General features: G+C 44.9%; 2 protein-coding genes across 2 annotated transcripts in view; both read right to left on the bottom strand.

The window, feature by feature from the left end:
* tgfbr2l (transforming growth factor beta receptor-like) overlaps window positions 1–17,680 on the bottom strand; it is a 435,413-nt gene that overhangs the window by 108,476 nt on the left and 309,257 nt on the right. The gene's annotated exons all lie outside the window — the stretch shown is intronic.
* The window catches only part of LOC120570023 (titin-like), a 208,193-nt gene that overhangs the window by 87,148 nt on the left and 103,365 nt on the right, over window positions 1–17,680 (bottom strand). The window contains 13 exon segments of the mRNA XM_039818258.1: window positions 1–129; window positions 976–1,086; window positions 2,703–2,990; window positions 4,207–4,497; window positions 5,929–6,216; window positions 7,694–7,981; window positions 9,990–10,268; window positions 10,630–10,911; window positions 12,124–12,402; window positions 13,263–13,550; window positions 14,949–15,227; window positions 15,333–15,614; window positions 15,708–15,986. The exon segment at window positions 1–129 is cut by the window's left edge and continues 157 nt beyond it. Coding sequence (XP_039674192.1) covers window positions 1–129; window positions 976–1,086; window positions 2,703–2,990; window positions 4,207–4,497; window positions 5,929–6,216; window positions 7,694–7,981; window positions 9,990–10,268; window positions 10,630–10,911; window positions 12,124–12,402; window positions 13,263–13,550; window positions 14,949–15,227; window positions 15,333–15,614; window positions 15,708–15,986 — 3,363 coding nt within the window.

Raw genomic sequence — 17,680 nt, 5'->3', positions numbered from 1 at the left:
TGGACTCGCGACCCTTCTGCTCGATGGAGATGCGGCCGCCGTGCGTGATCTGCCGCCACTTCCCCTTCATCCACTTCACGCTGGGGATCGGGTCGCCGCCCACTTTGGCGATGAAGGTGGCGGTTCCCTCTGTGGAGCGGCAGGTCGGGAGTTAGGACCAAAAACTACAAAGTCTGATCTTCATTTCACCTGAAATTTCACGGCAGCTGAAATTCAGACTCCCGGTCAGTCTAACGCTTTGGCTGCATTCAACCCGTGACATATGCGGTCCCTAAGGCCTCCGGCACACTGGCTGCGTGGCGTGAGCGTGTCGGCTGCGTGGTGTGTCCGTTTTTATTTCGGCTCCCATGGTAACAGGTTATAGCGTGCACACTGCCTGCGTGACACGCACGTCTCAGGCGTGGCGCGCGTGCATGCTAGAAACGCGACACGCTAGCGTGTTGGAAGCGTTTTCCAGGCAAAATAGAATATGTCATTTAGACACAAATACAGTACAGGCCAAAAGTTTGGACACACCTTCTCATTCAATAAGTTTCCTTTTTATTTTCATGACTATTTACATTGTAGATTCTCACTGAAGGCATAAAAACTATGAATGAACACATATGGAATTATGTACTTAACAAAAAAGTGTGAAATAACTGAAAACATGTCTTATATTTTAGATTCTTCAAAATAGCCACCCTTTGCTTTTTTATTAATAAGGGAAAAACTTCCACTAATGAACCCTGACAAAGCACACCTGTGAAGGTAAAACCATTTCAGGTGACTACCTCATGAAGCTCATTGAGAGAACACCAAGGGTTTGCAGAGTTATCAAAAATATGTATGTATTGTGTGTTGTGTATTGTGTGTTGTGCGTTGTGTATTGTGTTGGGTGTTGTGTATTGTGTGTTGTGTTGGGTGTTGTGTATTGTGTGTTGTGTATTGTGTGTTGTGTATTATGTGTTGTGTGTTGCGTGTTGTGTGTCTCACTCTCGGTGACGTGTGTAGTTCTGGGTTCCTCGATGAAGAACAGGTTTTCCAGTTTCTTGGTCGGAGCGGCCGCTGGAGCTTCAGCTGGCGCCGGAGCGGCTCCGGGTTTCTCTGAAACAACAAAGAAACAACAAGGTGCAACATCACCACTCTGCTCACCAAAAACAGGTAATAACTTACAGCATCCACCAGGTGGAGCTGTTTGATATCTGACAGCAGAAAAAGATCAACGGACTTATAACATCCCAGGGTGCTTTCACACCTGTAGTTCGGTGGATGATTCAGGGGGGGACATTGTTGCATTTTTCATTTGGCTCAGTTTGCGTTCACACTGCACTTTGTCAAATGCACCAAAACGCTGTAAACACACAGCACACAGTCGAGACGGACGCTTGTTTATTGGACAGAATATCCGAAACTCGCCGTTTTCTCTCAAAAATAATAAAGCAACACATGTCCGTCTCCTTCCTCTGTCTCTGTGTTGGCGTTCTAACCGCCGGTGGATTTGTGAGGACTATGGTTAACTGCTCCTCAGATGTCTGCAGGGTAAATCCAGACAGCTAGCTAGACTATCTGTCCAATCTGAGTTTTCTGTTGCATGACTAAAACTTTTGAACGTACACATGTTCCACCAAAACAAGTTCATTCCTGAGACTATTTTGCAGAGGCACCGTGGCTCCGTCCGGAGCTTAGCCCCGCCCACGACGATTGTGATTGGTTTAAAGAAATGCCAATAAACCAGAGCACGTTGTTCTCCCATCCAGGAATGCTCTGTGGACTAGCCAGACCTTCCTCCGCAGCGCTGTGGAGGAAGGTCTGGACATGTCTGGAGACTACAAACCAAACCAACTGGACTATCTGACCAAACACTCCAGGGTTCGTTTAAACCACACGTGTCAAACTCAAGGCCCGCGGGCCAAATACAGGCCCCCACAAATTTTGATCCGGCCCCCATATATATTTTGGTTCACAATAAATTTTGGCCCGCCCAGTTTTTGTCACTTTTTACAAAGTTTTGGCTGCTTTTTCCAGCATTTCTGACGCTTTATTCGACATTTTTTACGCTTTTTGGCATTTTCTTCGACATTTCTGTCAACCAAACTGTCAGTGAGAAGACTATAGAAGACATGCAATAATATAGTCAAAGATATTTGACTTTTTTGATGACATAAAAGCAATAAACTCTACATGTCTGGCCCTTGATGTGATTCTAATTTTCCAGTGTGGCCCTTAGTGAAACTGAGTTTGACACCGCTGGTTCAAACAGACCAAACAAGGTAGATATGAAATGTAAATGGACTGTATTTAAATAGTGCTTTTCTAGTCTTAACGACTACTCAAAGAGCTTCTACATAGTACGGGAACCATTCACCATTCACACACATTCAGACACTGTGGCCGAGGCTGCCGTACAAGGAGCCACCTGCTCATCAGATACACACACACACACATTTACACTCCAATGAGTGTTCTCAGTCTGATGCTGTCTCAGTCAGCATCGGGGGAAATTCGGGGTTCAGTGTCTTGCCCAAGGACACTTCGACGTGGGACTGCAGGGCCAGGGATCAAACTACCAACCTTCCGATTGGCAGGCGACCCATCTACCACTGAGCCACAGCCGCCCCATATGAAAGCAACCGAAGACCTATTATGAACCAACACAACACATACATCAACCCCTGGTCTAAGTGCACAAAAGATCTGTATCTTTTCACAGTTTTTGGTACCTTGGACGGTGACTTTGGCCTTGCAGAACTCGCTGCCGGCGTCATTGGTGGCCTTGCAGAGGTAATCCCCAGCATCGTGGCGCGAGGCCGCGCTGATCTCCAGACAGGCCGTCCCGTCAGAGAAGCTGATCCTGGTGCTGCCGGCCGCTGTCAGATCCTTCCGGTCCTTCATCCACTGGATCTTCAGAGGCGGGGAGCCGCACACGTGACACCGCAGGCTCAGCTTGTCGCCCTCGGCAACCGTCAGCGGCTTCAGAGGGACGTCGAACACCGGAGGCTTCTTGGACTCTGCCGGAGAGACGAGGTGCGTTTTATTTCTGCAGACTGTTCTGGAGTCAGAGCTCAGGAAACTCAACTGGACTTGTTTAAAGTGATGGTTCGGAGTAATTTCACCCTAGGGTCCTTTGCACCATGACCTCGAGCCAAAAAACCCTCCCAGAAGGTTTTTTCACCTGGGTCGAACACTGGGAGAGTTAGCGTTATCAGCTGAATAGCTTAGTGCAGGCGCTAATGGATCCAACTCTGTATTTCGTAAGTTACCCCACTGATAATGCCCAAAATGATACCAAACTTCTACACTAGTACAAATAGGTTATGCACTCATAAAATGATGAATTGGAAAGACAAAAATATGTATTAATTTAATGATTAAATAAGGTAGTGTCTCCAAACTTACCTCAATTTTAAATTGTCTCCTGCTAGTTGTACTACAGCACTTACTTTTAAAAAAATAAGTTAAGTTAATAAATATTTTTGTTGTATCTCTTTTCGGTGTTGTAATTTGTAGACGGTCCCTAAGCACTCGTTTTACTGCTGGTAGCAGTAGCAGCAGAGAGCAGAAGCCAGCAGGTAAGTGTTATTTACATAAACTCCTGGTGTACTTACAAACTTTCCAATCCATCGTTTTATGAGTACATAACCTATTTGTACTACTGTAGAAGTTTAGTATCATTTCGGCATTATTAGTGGGGTAATGTACAAGAGACACTCTTGGATCCATTAGCGCCTGCACTAAGCTATTCAGCTGATAACGCTAACTCTCCCAATGTTCGACCCAGCTGAAAAAAACCTTCGGGAGGGTTGTTTGGCTCGAGGTCAAGGTGCAAAGGACCCTAGGGTGAAATAACTCTGAACCATCACTTTAAGAAATAATATAGTCCAGGAAGTGAATACTAAAACAAATAAAACATCATTATAATCTTCTACAGAACTTTAAAACATAACAAACAAATATAACAACAGACGACTCTGTACTAGTAGTTCACATGTCATAAAGATGAAGACATTAGGAAAACTATCTTGTAAACAGATAAGAGAAAGAAACAAGAAAGAACAAGAGAAGAAGTTTGTTCCTGTAAACAAACTGAATTAAAAAACTAAAAAGTTGCCAGACTGCGGAGTCGCCCCCTGCTGGAAATTAAAAAGAAGGCAGGTTTAAATAGCTCCAGCGTTTGCTTAGCTGCACTTTTATATGCCCGAGAGTCGCCGCTTGGTGTAAACCCACCTGAGATTCCCACCGTGACTTCACAGGAAGTCTCCCCGGCTTCGTTGGCGGCGCGGCACGAGTACCGGCCGCTGTCCGCCACCAGGCTGCTTTTGATGCACAGCACGGCCACATTGCTCTTGAAGCTGACGTCGTATCGGTCGGAGCTGCGGATCTCCTCGTCATCTTTGAACCAGCTCACGGCGATGGGCTGCGAGCCGCTGACTCGGCTCTCCAGCTTCACCAGTTTGCCCTCCGTGTCCTCCATGTGCGCGGAGGGCTTTTTGGTGAACACCGGAGGGTTTTTACGCTCTAAAAAGAAGAACAAGGGAAGAAAGCGGCCGGTGAGGAGAGGAAGTCTGTTCCTCCGCAAAAAGAATGAAAAGAAACGCCCTATGAAAGGGGGCAGAGTGTTAAAGAAGAGAGGGCTGGAGTTAGGTGGGTGTGGCCCGGGTTAAAATACCTGTGGGTACACGATCTGTGCTGCCTGCATGATCCGACATGCGCAAGATGTTCACACATGCTTAGACGATAATCCTATTACGACGCTGCACGATCTGTTCCACGCTTGCGCACCTTTGCACCGCGGGAATTTTGTGGGGAGTGTGGAGGAAACTGAAAGTTTGCAGTGACAGTGACAGAAAGACTCAGACTTCATTCCATATGTAACCAAAATGGTGTATGTTCATGTATGTAACAGCTCCTTTATTATTTTGGATTGGCAACCATGTAAACACCTCGTAATGTATAGTGTAAGCTACATTTAAAGACACACAATATCCCAACATTACATTAGCCTGGCTGACACCAGACCCTTCTCAGTTGTAACTGAGAGTGGGTCTGGGGGAAGCTTCATTCACAGCCCATTTCCAAAGGGGCGTCACCATCGGACACCGCTCAAATGCCTCTGGGCGCAATTTGATAGTCCTTCAACCAATCAGACCAACGTTCCGGGTTACATAGCAGCGACAGCGGCATCAACGGGATCGGTGGCCGCCATGTTGAACGTAAACAAGAAGCTGCTCGCCGTCACTGCCATATCGTCATCGTGTAAAGCCTGCCCCAACGGTTGCGATTGGTGCCTCGATATAGAACAATTGGAAATGGGCTTGAATGGGCTCTTGGCCAGACTGACTTGCAGAGCAAATCTCAAATTTGCCGGAATTTCATCAGGGTTTACCCAGACTAGCACTACATGTCACAAAAATAATAATGTCGCCAAGGCGTAGTACACAGACTTCGATATGCGGTTTTGGATCAGTGACAATAAGTACTTAATTCAACTATCTTTAAAAAACAGACTGCATAATGAATAATATAAAATGTAGCCTACAAAAATATGCCGCCAGTTGTGCCGCCTGGCTGTCAAGTGTTTTGACGCATGTATGATACAAATAGGGGAAACCATCACGTTTTCTACTACGTATTTATGCACATATCAGATTCACACAATCAGTGCAGGCAGCCTTGTAGTAGTTTTTTTTCTGTACTATTAGTTAAAAAAAAATAAAAATCTGTAATTGTGCTTTTACTCAAGTATGTTTAGTTTGAAGTTTTGTACTTTGTTGTTTGGTTGTCTAAGCTACTGGATGCCTAAAATGTCCTTCTATCTATCTATCTATCTATCTGCATGCGCATGTCATTGGATCGTGCAGGCAGCACAGATCGCGTACCAACAGAAGGGGACAGAGTGTTAAAGAAGAGAGGGCCCGGGTTAGGTGGGTGTGGCCCGGGTTAAAATACCTTTGACCGTGATGTCAGAGGAACAAGAATCCTTCCCCATGTCGTTAGAGGCATGGCAGAAGTATCGGCCCGTGTCGGCTTTATCGGCCTTCAGAATGGACAGGTGGGGCGTGTTGTCCACGCAGCTCATCTTATAATTCCCCCCAGTGCGAATGTCTTTGTGGTCTTTGGACCACGTGACTTTAATGGGGGCAGAGCCGGTCATGTGACACTCGAGCTCAATGCTGTCGCCCACCGTCACTTCCTGTGGCGACAACTTCCTGTCAAAGGCCGGTGGGTATCTTGGTTCTGCAGAAGCCGTGAAAAGAGCGGGAGGAAGATGAGACAACACATCTTTACAGGAAAACATTTCAACAGTCGGACTGTCTGACAGAAGATCTTTGGATTTACCACCACAAGAGTTTTATTACAAACAGAGTTTCTCAACCTCAGGCTCGCTGCCCCGTGTGGGTTCAAACCGTATGCATATGACTACATATTTAATGTTTCTTAAATAAAACTATTCTTTCTTGTGTTTGTGACGGACTGCTCTAAATACTACAATACCCATGAGCCTCGGGCAAGGGCATAACTTTGGGTTCAACATGGGGGCAGGGGTTGAGATCTCCAACTATCTAGGGAGGTCCTGGGACATGTCTGCATGGATTGAGAAAAGAGACAAAAACATTGACAAAATTGCAGAAAAAATTTGAAGAAAGAGACAAAAACCTTGTTGATAAAAAAACTCAAAAGTCAAAAGGCTACAAATATCAGAAAAGGCACAAAAAACATTGGGAAAAGCACCAAAAACGTAGAGAAAAAAGAGATAAAACTTATATATATAGAAGCCCAAAATGGATTATTGTGGTGGTAGTATAATAATAATAATAATAAAAATAATCGTTAGTTGCAGCCCTAAACCTTTCCATCTTTTACTTCTCTCTATTTCTGTAATTACTGCTCTGTGTTGTTAATTCTTTGTGTGATATCAACATCACCCTTTCTGCTTTTCCGTGGGAAACCAAAAGCCCAGTGAAGGTGATTTTGGGATGTAAAGAACGGGCTCACAGGCCGGAGGAGGTTGAGAAAATCAGCTTCAAAATAAACAGAAGAACCTGTTAATTTCCTGAACGTCCTGTAGTATGAATGAATTGTTTATTTACGTGTCTCATCCGTTATAGGATCACACATTTAAAATAAACACTTTCATAGTGCTGACGCATAACTAAATATGTACATAAAGGGTACAAATATAGAGTTAACATGTCAACATAAAACCCTTTCAGACCAGAATTCAACATACACACACACACACACACACACACACGCAGACACACACACAAGAAGATACACGAAGACACACACACACAAGAAGATACACACACACACACATACACACGCACACACACAAGAAGATACATGAAGACACACACACACACACACACACAAGAAGATACACAAAGACACGCACACAAACACACACACACACACAATCACACAGATATACAGAAAGACACAAATAGACACATACACACTTATACAAACACACACACACACACACACACACACACACACACACACACACACACACACCAAGACAGACAGACAGACAGACAGACAGACACACACACACACACACACACACATACACACACAGAAAGACAGACAACAAATATACACACACACACACACACACACACACACACATACACACAGACAGACAGACAGACACACACACACACACACACACACACACACACACACACACACACACACACACACACACCTTGCAGGGTGAGTTTGGCTCTGCAGGAGGCCGAGCCCACGCTGTTGGTGGCCACGCAGGTGTATTCCCCAGAATGCCTCATTTCTCCGCGTGCGATCTCCAGCACGGCGGTGTTGTCGTCGTACAGCATGGAGAAGTCGTCGCCCGACTGCAGCGGCTTGCCGTCTTTCAGCCATGACACGTCCACGGGGGAGGAGCCCGCCACGCGGCACTCGAAGCGCACCGGCTGGCCCTCGGTCTGCTGCAGGCTGGTGATCTTCTTCGGGAAGGACGGCGGCGTTTTGGCCTCTGGAGGGAGAGAGAGACGGAGGAAAAGGTAGTTATAAAAAGGTATGGTCATAGTAACCAGAGGTTTGACAACACTGTGTTCTAACTGTGCAGGGGCAGATCTAGAAAAATATTCATGGGGTGGTGAGAGAGGGGCAGGAATTTTTGAGGGGTGGCAACATATGTCAGACGCATATATACTGAATTTAATCACAGTTTGATTAGAAATAGTATGTACACACTACAAAAGGGCACAGGCTGCCATTTACGAACTCATACAGACAAACAAATCATCTCATGCAATCAGTGTCCTGCATTTGAGGCGACCATACAATGTGATCTCACTAAATAGGAGATAGAAGTATGATAGAAGTATATTAGGAATAAGTGACCATACAATGTGATCTCACTTAATAGGAGATAGAAGTATGATAGAAGTATATTAGGAATAAGTGACCATACAATGTGATCTCACTTAACAGGAGATAGAAGTATGATAGAAGTATATTAGGAATAAGTGACCATACAATGTGATCTCACTTAATAGGAGATAGAAGTATGATAGAAGTAAGGGGCTTTATCCCAGGACAGGCATTAAGTTAGGACACAGGTGATGAGTGGCAGATGTGTGAGAGGGGAAGCAAACAGTTTTTGACTGACTGCAGTAGGACATTGGAGATTCGCGCTCGGAAATGGCCAAATTGGCCGTAACTTTTAATTCGTTGCTGCCACCCCGGTATATCCGCCCCTGTAACTGTGTCATACAGCTCAAAAGACATTTAGCAGCTGTTCCTACTTCTGGCCTAGCCTGGATCATGATGTTGTGGCCCTCCTCCCCACGGGGTTCGGGAACAGTTTGATTTTCCAGTTCGCTCCGTTAGTGGTGAAGGAGTTAGCTAAGGCTAACGCTAGCGATGCTAAGCCCACGTCATGACCAAACGTTAGCGATTGGTTCTGGTGATCCAGACTGGCTCTGGGCAGAGCCAATAGTTTTAAACTTCAACAGAGTACCTGCCTTCAAGGAAGTTAACATTTATCAATGGAGAGAGGCCAGACTCTCTGTACAAATTAAATGGACCAGAGTCTGGTAGGACCAGGCTACATCTGGACCAGAGTCTGGTAGGACCAGGCAGAGTCTGGTAGGACCAGGCTAATGGACCAGAGTCTGGTAGGACCAGGCTACTTCTGGACCAGAGTCTGGTAGGACCAGGCAGAGTCTGGTAGGACCAGGCTAATGGACCAGAGTCTGGTAGGACCAGGCTAGTGTACCAGAGTCTGGTAGGACCAGGCTACTTCTGGACCAGAGTCTGGTAGGACCAGGCTAGTCTGGACCAGAGTCTGGTAGGACCAGGCAGAGTCTGGTAGGACCAGGCTAATGGACCAGAGTCTGGTAGGACCAGGCTAGTGTACCAGAGTCTGGTAGGACCAGGCTACTCTGGACCAGAGTCTGGTAGGACCAGGCTAGTCTGGACCAGAGTCTGGTAGGACCAGGCAGAGTCTGGTAGGACCAGGCTAGTGGACCAGAGTCTGGTAGGACCAGGCTAATGTACCAGAGTCTGGTAGGACCAGGCTAATGTACCAGAGTCTGGTAGGACCAGGCTACTTCTGGCCATGGTTGTATTTGCTAATGTGAGATGCCAGACTTACAGATAGAGTGAAAAATGAGCTCACAGTGAGTCATAATGTGACAAAAAGATATAAATAAGCACATGCACTTAGACTTGTCACTTTAAGGGCATGAGCCATATGGTTGCATTATTGTATTTATTGTACTGTTACTGTACAGTCATTGTTTTTGTGTTATATGTTGTGTTGTTTTCCAGATCAACTTGTGGTTGATTTGGCAATAAAAGCTTGAATCTTTTCAATCTAATAAATTAAACAACAAGCTTTAGAAACGAGCATCTTGTGTTGAAACTGATTCTTACGTTTAGGATTCATGTCATCATTAACGAGTGAAAAATAACCTTGGAGATACAGTAAAAGTGACCTTTTAAACGCCACCGATGTGAATGTTCAGCCTGTTTACCTGCCACGTTGAGTCTGCAGGTGGAGGAGGCGGAGCCTATCTGGTTCTCGGCCCTGCAGGTGTATTCTCCGATGTCGGCCTTGGTGGCTTTGCTGAGCTTCAGACAGGCCACGCCCTTGGTGTACTCCAGCCTGCAGGTGGGGCTGGAGCGGATCTTCCCGTCCGCCTTGAACCACGCCACCTTGATCTCCGGCGTGCCCGCCACCTGACACTTCAGACACACGCCGTCGCCGGACGTCACCTCCATGGGCTCCAGGGACTCCACGAAGTACGGTGGCTCTGCGGTCACAAACAGCACAAAACACATCATAATAATCCAGGGGTTTCCCCTACCATTTATAAGGTTTTTATAAAGGAGTCACGGAAGCGTATTCCCGCGAGTCACAGAAACGTAAGCCCCCCCACGACCTTTTCCTTAACATAACTGCGTCAAAAGGGACGCCAGTAGTCCCGACTAAGGGCGTTTAGATAAAGCGTGTTATATGACGCTAAAGGAGACTTTTAGCGTCAATAACAACGACAAAGGCACCTGACCAAGGGTCTGTATTTTCCCAGATGGAAGTGAGAGTGTGTTGCTCCAAAAGGTATCCATAACAACAGTAACATCTCTCCAAAGTGACACAGAAAAGGTTGAACTGACCGAGGATGGACACGGCTGCGTCACACGTGTCCTTTCCTGCATCGTTGGAAACGTGGCAGGAGTATTTCCCGGCGGCGTCTTTGTCGTCGGTGCTCAGACACTCGAGGATGCAGGAGCTCTCAGTCGTGGTGATGTTGTGTTTGTAGGACGCGAAGATCTGCTGGTCGTCTTTGTACCAGCTGACTGTGATTTTAGGAGTCCCGGTGTACAGGCACTCCAGCGTCAACGGTTTGCCCTTCTCCACCGACACGTTCTTCAGCTTCTTGGAGAAGGCGGCCGGCTCTGAGCGACACAAACGCACACACACACACACACACACACACACACACACAGAGAGGTTATTCCACAACGAAACGTATCAGAAAACAAACACAGACAGTATGGGCTTAAAAAAAGGCGAAAAAAACGTTAAAAAAGCGACAAACTGTTGAAAAAAGAGACACACACACACACACACACACACGAGAATATATACAAAGACACACACGAGAATATACACAAAGACACAGACACACACACAAACACATGAGAATATACACAAAGACATACACACGAGAATATACACAAAGACACACACACACGCACAAAAACACACAAACACATGACAATATACACAAAGACATACAAACACACACAAGAACATACACAAAGACACGCACACAAACACACACACACACACGAGAAGATACACAAAGACACACACACACACACAAGGAGATACACAAAGACACGCACACACACGAGAAGATACACAAACACACAGACATACACACACACACACACACACATGAAAAAGGCATCAAAAACGTCGAAAAAAAGAACAGTACCTAAAACTTCAGAAAGAGCGACAAAAACTGCAAACGGACAAAAACTTCACATAAAAACTACAAAAATGTTGACAAAAGCGACAAAAACGTTGATTTGGCTTTTCAGAACCGGAAGCTTGGTCCAGTATGTTTACAGTGTGTGTCGTGGTGCATACACAGTTTAGTTTGTTTACAGTGTGTGTTGTGGTGCATACACAGTCCAGTATGCTTACATACACAGCAACACGTTAACTCTCCTGTTGTCCTCGGGTCAAATTTGACCCATTCTCATAAAGTTTCTATATCAGAAATTTGGGTTTCTTTCAACCAAATTGTCCAAAAAAGATAACATGGATGGTTCCATACAAAGTTCTTCACAAGTTAAATAAATGATCAGTTCACTACTTTCATTGAATTTGGGTGTTTAGTGTTCAAATCATAGCAGTTGAATTATTTTTTTTTTTAAAGAACGTTGAAAAAAGCTTGAAAAACATTAAAAAAAACAACGCGTTAAAAAAATATCCCAGAAAAATCATCAAAAACGTTGGGAAAAGTGACAAAAACGTCGAAGAAATTGACAAAAAGTGTCAAAAAGACGACCAAAAATTGAAAAAAAACAGACGGATGGTCGACAGGAAGACAACACAAGATTTACATCTGAATGATTACATAACGGAGGAGAACAGACCTTTGACGGTGAGAACAACGGGGCAGCTTTCCTTTCCCGCGTCGTTAATGATCTGACAGGTGTACTCTCCGGCGTGAGATCTGTCCACGCTCAACAGCTCCAGAAGAACTTGGTTATCCTTCAGGGAGAAGCTACAGCCCCGTCCCGGCAGGATCTCCTTGGTTCCTCTGAACCACTTCAGTTTGAGGGGGGCGCTGCCTTTCACCATGGCGGAGAAAGTCACGTCGGAGCCGGGCATGGCGTCCACCGGCTGCAGCGGCACCACGAACGACGGAGGTTCTGGGTAGAAGCAGACAGTAACTCATCAAACATGGTGCAATCTTTTATCTAACTCCCATGCTAAGTTAAGCATTAATCCATCCATTAATTCCTGCCAATGAAATTTTTAAAAAAAAAAATTTTTTAAAAAAAAATTTTAAAAAAAAAAAAGGTCACTACCTTGTCTACCTCATTAAATTTACATACATACCAGCGAAGATCTCACAGAAAAGTTTAGCTGCGAGCAGTCCTCCAAAGGAATTACAAAGAAGAAAGTTTGGAAGTTTTTTAAAGGATACTGAAAATGAACCACGGTCGTAAATGCCGTGTTCCAGGCTGTACAGGGAATGCTTTTCACTTTTCACACTCGTGGAGCTCCATCAGGTCGGCTGTAGTTGGTGGTCTAGTTACCCCAGAAAAGGTGACTGTGCGCTGGGTACAGAGCACCGCGAGCTGCCGGTCCCAGCAACATGGCCAACAGCACTCACTGGGACTGGCAACTGCAGAGCACCCTGTCCCGTCTCCCATTCTAACTGCCTGCCCGTGTGCTGCTGCACATGAGGAGAAAGCAGAGAGGTGAAGGGCTGCTTCCCCTCAACGCCAGTATTGTCCAGCAAACACGCTAAGGTATTTCTCTCTTGTGGCCGCCAAAAACAGTCTCCTGTATCTTCTGTTCTGTGACTGAGGAGCAGCCCCTTCCCTCTCCCCTCTTGTTTCATTCTAGGGCTATTTCACAGAGCGCATAGAACAGCACTCGGGCCATTTTCAGCCCAAACAATGTTACATACCCTATTAGGAGACCTTAAGGAACAGTGTGAAATACCCTATATAATCATTCTATCACCCTTTTAAACACAACAAAATTCCACATAGTTCCTGACCTTTGACAACCAAGGAGGCTGTGGTTTCACTGGATCCTGCCTTGTTGACAGCTTTACATTTATACACTCCGGAGTCGGACAGCTTCAGCGTGGACACTTTGAGCGTGCAGCTGTTGTTGCTGAATGAAATCTCATAATTGGGTCCGCTCTGTATCTCCTCCCCATCGTGGTACCAGGAGATGGTGAAAGGTGGGGAGCCCGACACTTTGCACTCCATCTCTCCAGCTGTTCCAAAGATTGTGTTGCAATCCTTCAACTTCCTTGAGAAAGTTGGAGGTACAATCTTATCTGTTAGGGGAGGAAAACAAGGAGTTAGTGGAGCATCAGGACTAAATAAGTGTAAATGTGGTGTTATTAATAGGGCTGGGTATGGGCAAAGGTATAGGTGTTGAACTGGCACCTGAACTGATACTTTAAAGGTCCTATGACATGTTGCTTTTTGGATGCTTTTATATAGGCTAGTGGTCCCCTAATACTGTATCTGAAGTCTCTTTGATATAGACCTTAGTGGTCCCCCTACTGTATCTGAAGTCTCTTTTATATAGACCTTAGTGGTCCCCTAATACTGTATCTGAAGTCTCTTTCCCAAAATTCAGCCTTGGTGCAGAATTACAGCCACTAGAGCCAGTCCCACAATGAGCTTTCCTTAGGATGTGCCATTTCTGTGTCTGTAGCTTTAAATGCTGTTGAGGAGGAGAGAGGGGGGGCAAGGTGGAGGGTGGGGGTGTGGCCTTGACCAACTGCCATGCTTCGCTCCTTTGCAAGCCATGATGTCTCTCTCTCATGGGTGGGCCAAATTATCTGGGCGGGCAAAGCAGAGAAAGGGGAGGTAACCTTTCCCCTTATGATGTCATAAAGGGAAGATTCCAGATCGGCCCATTTCAGCTTTCATTTTCTCAAAGGCATAGCAGGATACCAAGGGCTCGGTTTGTGACAACAATAAGTTATTAAGCCACACGTTTAGACATTTTAGCTGTCCGCATTTTAACTGTGTTTAATCCAGCTGCTAGCTAACGGTAGGCTAATGTTACCTGCTGCCAAGCAGTGTTAACTAGCGTAATGTGCAGCGATGCTTCTGTTGCCTCTAACGTCTGTTTCGGAGCACCAGAGGGCAGCACAGACAATTAAGTTGCACCAAAATGAGGCACCAAAATCGGAGTTGTCATTGGGTCTGCTAGATACCGGTCATTTAGAAAACCGTGACATACTGGCACCGGGTTTATGCAACCCTATTAATAAGATTGTTTAATTATTCTTTAATCCCTAACCCTAACCCTTAGATCGTTCCTGACTTAAATCAAAATTTGGTCAATTAAGACCGGGTGGTTTTTAGTTTTGGTTTAATTTATTTCTATGAGTTATTGTGCAGTTATTTGAGTTGAAGCAATATTTAACATTTGAGAACTTGGCTTCTGTTACACTAAATTAGTATTTTTGTGTTTATTGTTATATGTGGCACCCCTAAAATCACGTTGAGCCCCTTCAAAATGTTTTAGAACTGACACCGTTTGTAGAAATCCATGTTTATAATTCTCAAAGTAAGCTATAAAAAAGATAGAAAGAAGATATTGACAGCCATTTTGATATTGGTACCAAATCTCAGGTATCTTATTGGCACTAACTTGAGGAATGTTAAACAATACCCAGCCCTAGTCATTAAAGTCCAAGTAGGAAGAAGACACCAACCTAAAACAGTGAGATTAATTTTACTCAGGTCCTTCCCGACCTCGTTCATAACCTCAAATGTATATTCTCCAGAGTCCACTTTCTCCGCAGAGAGAACGTTCAGGCTGGAAATCATCTGAGAAAATGAGATTTTGTATTTCCTCCCGGAGGCCAGCTCGACACCATCCTTGAACCACTTCGGTATGAGCGCCGGGGTTCCACACACTTTGACCTCCAGGGCAGCCATATCGCCCGCTGTCACGCTCAGAGCATCGGGCTTGTCCACTATCTTAGCGGGTTCTGGAAGCAACAGAGAAGAAGCAGAACATGTTCTTAATCAAACCTGCAGGAGGAAGGATGGGAAAAAAAACTGCATGAGAAAGAGAGAATTATATGATTACAAACCTAGAACAGTCAAGTTAGCGAAACATTCCACACTCCCAGCATCGTTTCTGAGTTGGCAGGTGTATTTGCCTGCCGTGGTTGCATCAGCCTTAAAGACTTTAAGAGCGACCATGTTGTTCTCAAAGGTGATTTTCCTGTTGTCACCGTCCCTGAGAATGTGATCCTTGTCTTGAACCCAGGACACAGTAATGGGTTCAGAGCCTTTAACAGTGGCTACAAGGGTCACCTCCTCTCCCAGTATCACTGTCATGTTTGACAGTTTCTTCACAAACGACGGCGGCTCTGAGGGGAGGAGAAAAACTCAAAGTCAGCAAGGTGACAATACTTATCTAATAGTTATGATTTTAATTTGAGACTATCGCAATTTCTACTGACCTCTGAGTTTAACTGATGTCTGGCAGGTGTCACTTCCTACACTGTTTGACACTTTACACTCGTATTCGCCGGCATCCGAGGGCTCTATCCCAATGATATGCAGCGTAGCCGAGCTGCCCTCGCTCACCATCTTAAACTTTCTGCTCTCCATCAGAGGTTTCCTGTCTTTGAACCAGGTGATCTGGAACGGAGCTGTACCGCTCATCTCGCAGTACAGACTCACGTCCTTACCCTTCAGCCCTTCAACGGGCTGAGGTACTTTGACAAAAGATGGTGGGTCTACAGAAAGATCAGGAAACTGTTAAAGAGGCATACACGGGAAAATAATCCATGACGAAATCTTAAAGCTGAAACCCGTAACATTTTGTGTGTTGTTGTAAGATGGCGGGCTGTTATGGAAGTTTTTGTAAAAGGTGAGGATGTTGGAACTACAGACAAGATGGCAGAGCTGCGTGACTAAAGTCTACATGGCAGAATATTTTTGAAAAGACAAAATGGGATAGTAATTTTGGGAAGTCTATGGAATTACTTCTGAGAAAGCTAAATTTGTGGGCAAAATTTGGGTGTTTCTGTTTCTGTGGGAGGTTGTTGGGACTACAGCTAGGTTGTAGTTGTAAATATTTGTTTAAACTACACTTAAAATGGTGGAGGTGCTGTTAAAGATGGTTTGAACTACAGCTAAGTTGTTGGAAGTTCAGTGTAGGCTGCTGAGAAAATGCGTAAGTTGTGAAACTGTGTTGAAACTACAGCAACGATGGCAGAACTGATGTGGAATTGGTTGGGACCATAGTTCAGATGGCGGACTTGTGAGTGATCAAATGGTAAAATTATTGGGGAAGGTTATTGCTAAAACGAAATTGTTGTAAGAATTTGTTGGAACTACAACTAAGATGGCAGAGTTGTACACTGGGATGAGCTGTGATGGCGGAGTTCTTGTGGAAGGATCATTGGATTACAACTAAAAAATGATGGCAGATTTTGGAACTACAGCCCAAATGGCAAACGCATAAATAGTCGATGGAACTACAGCTTACATGGTGGGAGTTTTCGTGGGAATTGGCAAATTTTTGGGAAAAGATCTTGGCGCTAAAGTCCAAATGGAGTCGTGGAAGTGCATTGAAACTACAGGTGACAAGACAAAGTTGTTGGGGAAGGATGATGGAGCTAAAACTAAAAGGGCAGACTTGTGGAATGTGTTGGAAGTACAGCTAAGATGGCAGAGTTGTGGAAGGGCACTGAGATGAACGTCTTGTGGAAGGATCATGGGATTACAAATAAAAATAAGACTTGTAGAATTGGTTGGAACTACAACTATATGATGGCAGATTTTTTTGTAAAAGGATGTTGGAACTACAGCCCAGATGACAAACCTGTAAATGTTCGATGGAACTGCAGCTTACATGGTGGAGTTGTTGTGGGAATTGGCAGAATTTTGGGAAAAGATGTTGGAGCTACAGTCCCAATGGAGTCGTGGAAGTGCACTGAAACTACAGGTGACCAGACAAAGTTGTTGTGGAAGGGCATTGGAGCTAAAGCTAACATGGTGGAGTTATTGTGGGAATTTGTTGAAAGTTCAGCTAAAATGGCGGATTTTTTAGGGAAAAGATGTTGGAGCTACAGTCATGGAGTCGTGAAAGTTCACTGAAACTACTGATGAGAAGCCAAAGTTGTTGTGGAAGGATGATGAAGCTAAAAGGACAGACTTGTGGAATTTGTTGGAACTACAACAAAGACACTGGTTAAATGTGGAATGTTGTTAGAACTACAGCTAAAATGGCTGAGGTATTGTGGACGATTGTGTATCCAGCTGTTTATTTGACTGAAAAGGTCACAGCATGTACTGTATGTCCGTGAAGGTTGTCAGTCATCCAGGTCATGGTAGTTCTCTGTGATAAACAAAGGCAACTGGACTTGCTAGAATTTCTTGAAGACGCTCCGCCTTTCATCCAAGAGACTTCTTTAGATCTGACTGA

The sequence above is a fragment of the Perca fluviatilis genome, chromosome 12, assembly GCF_010015445.1.
Source record: "Perca fluviatilis chromosome 12, GENO_Pfluv_1.0, whole genome shotgun sequence".
NCBI lineage: Eukaryota > Metazoa > Chordata > Actinopteri > Perciformes > Percidae > Perca > Perca fluviatilis.
Note: the sequence above shows the minus strand (reverse complement) of the source record. Positions and strands in the feature narration are given on the sequence as shown.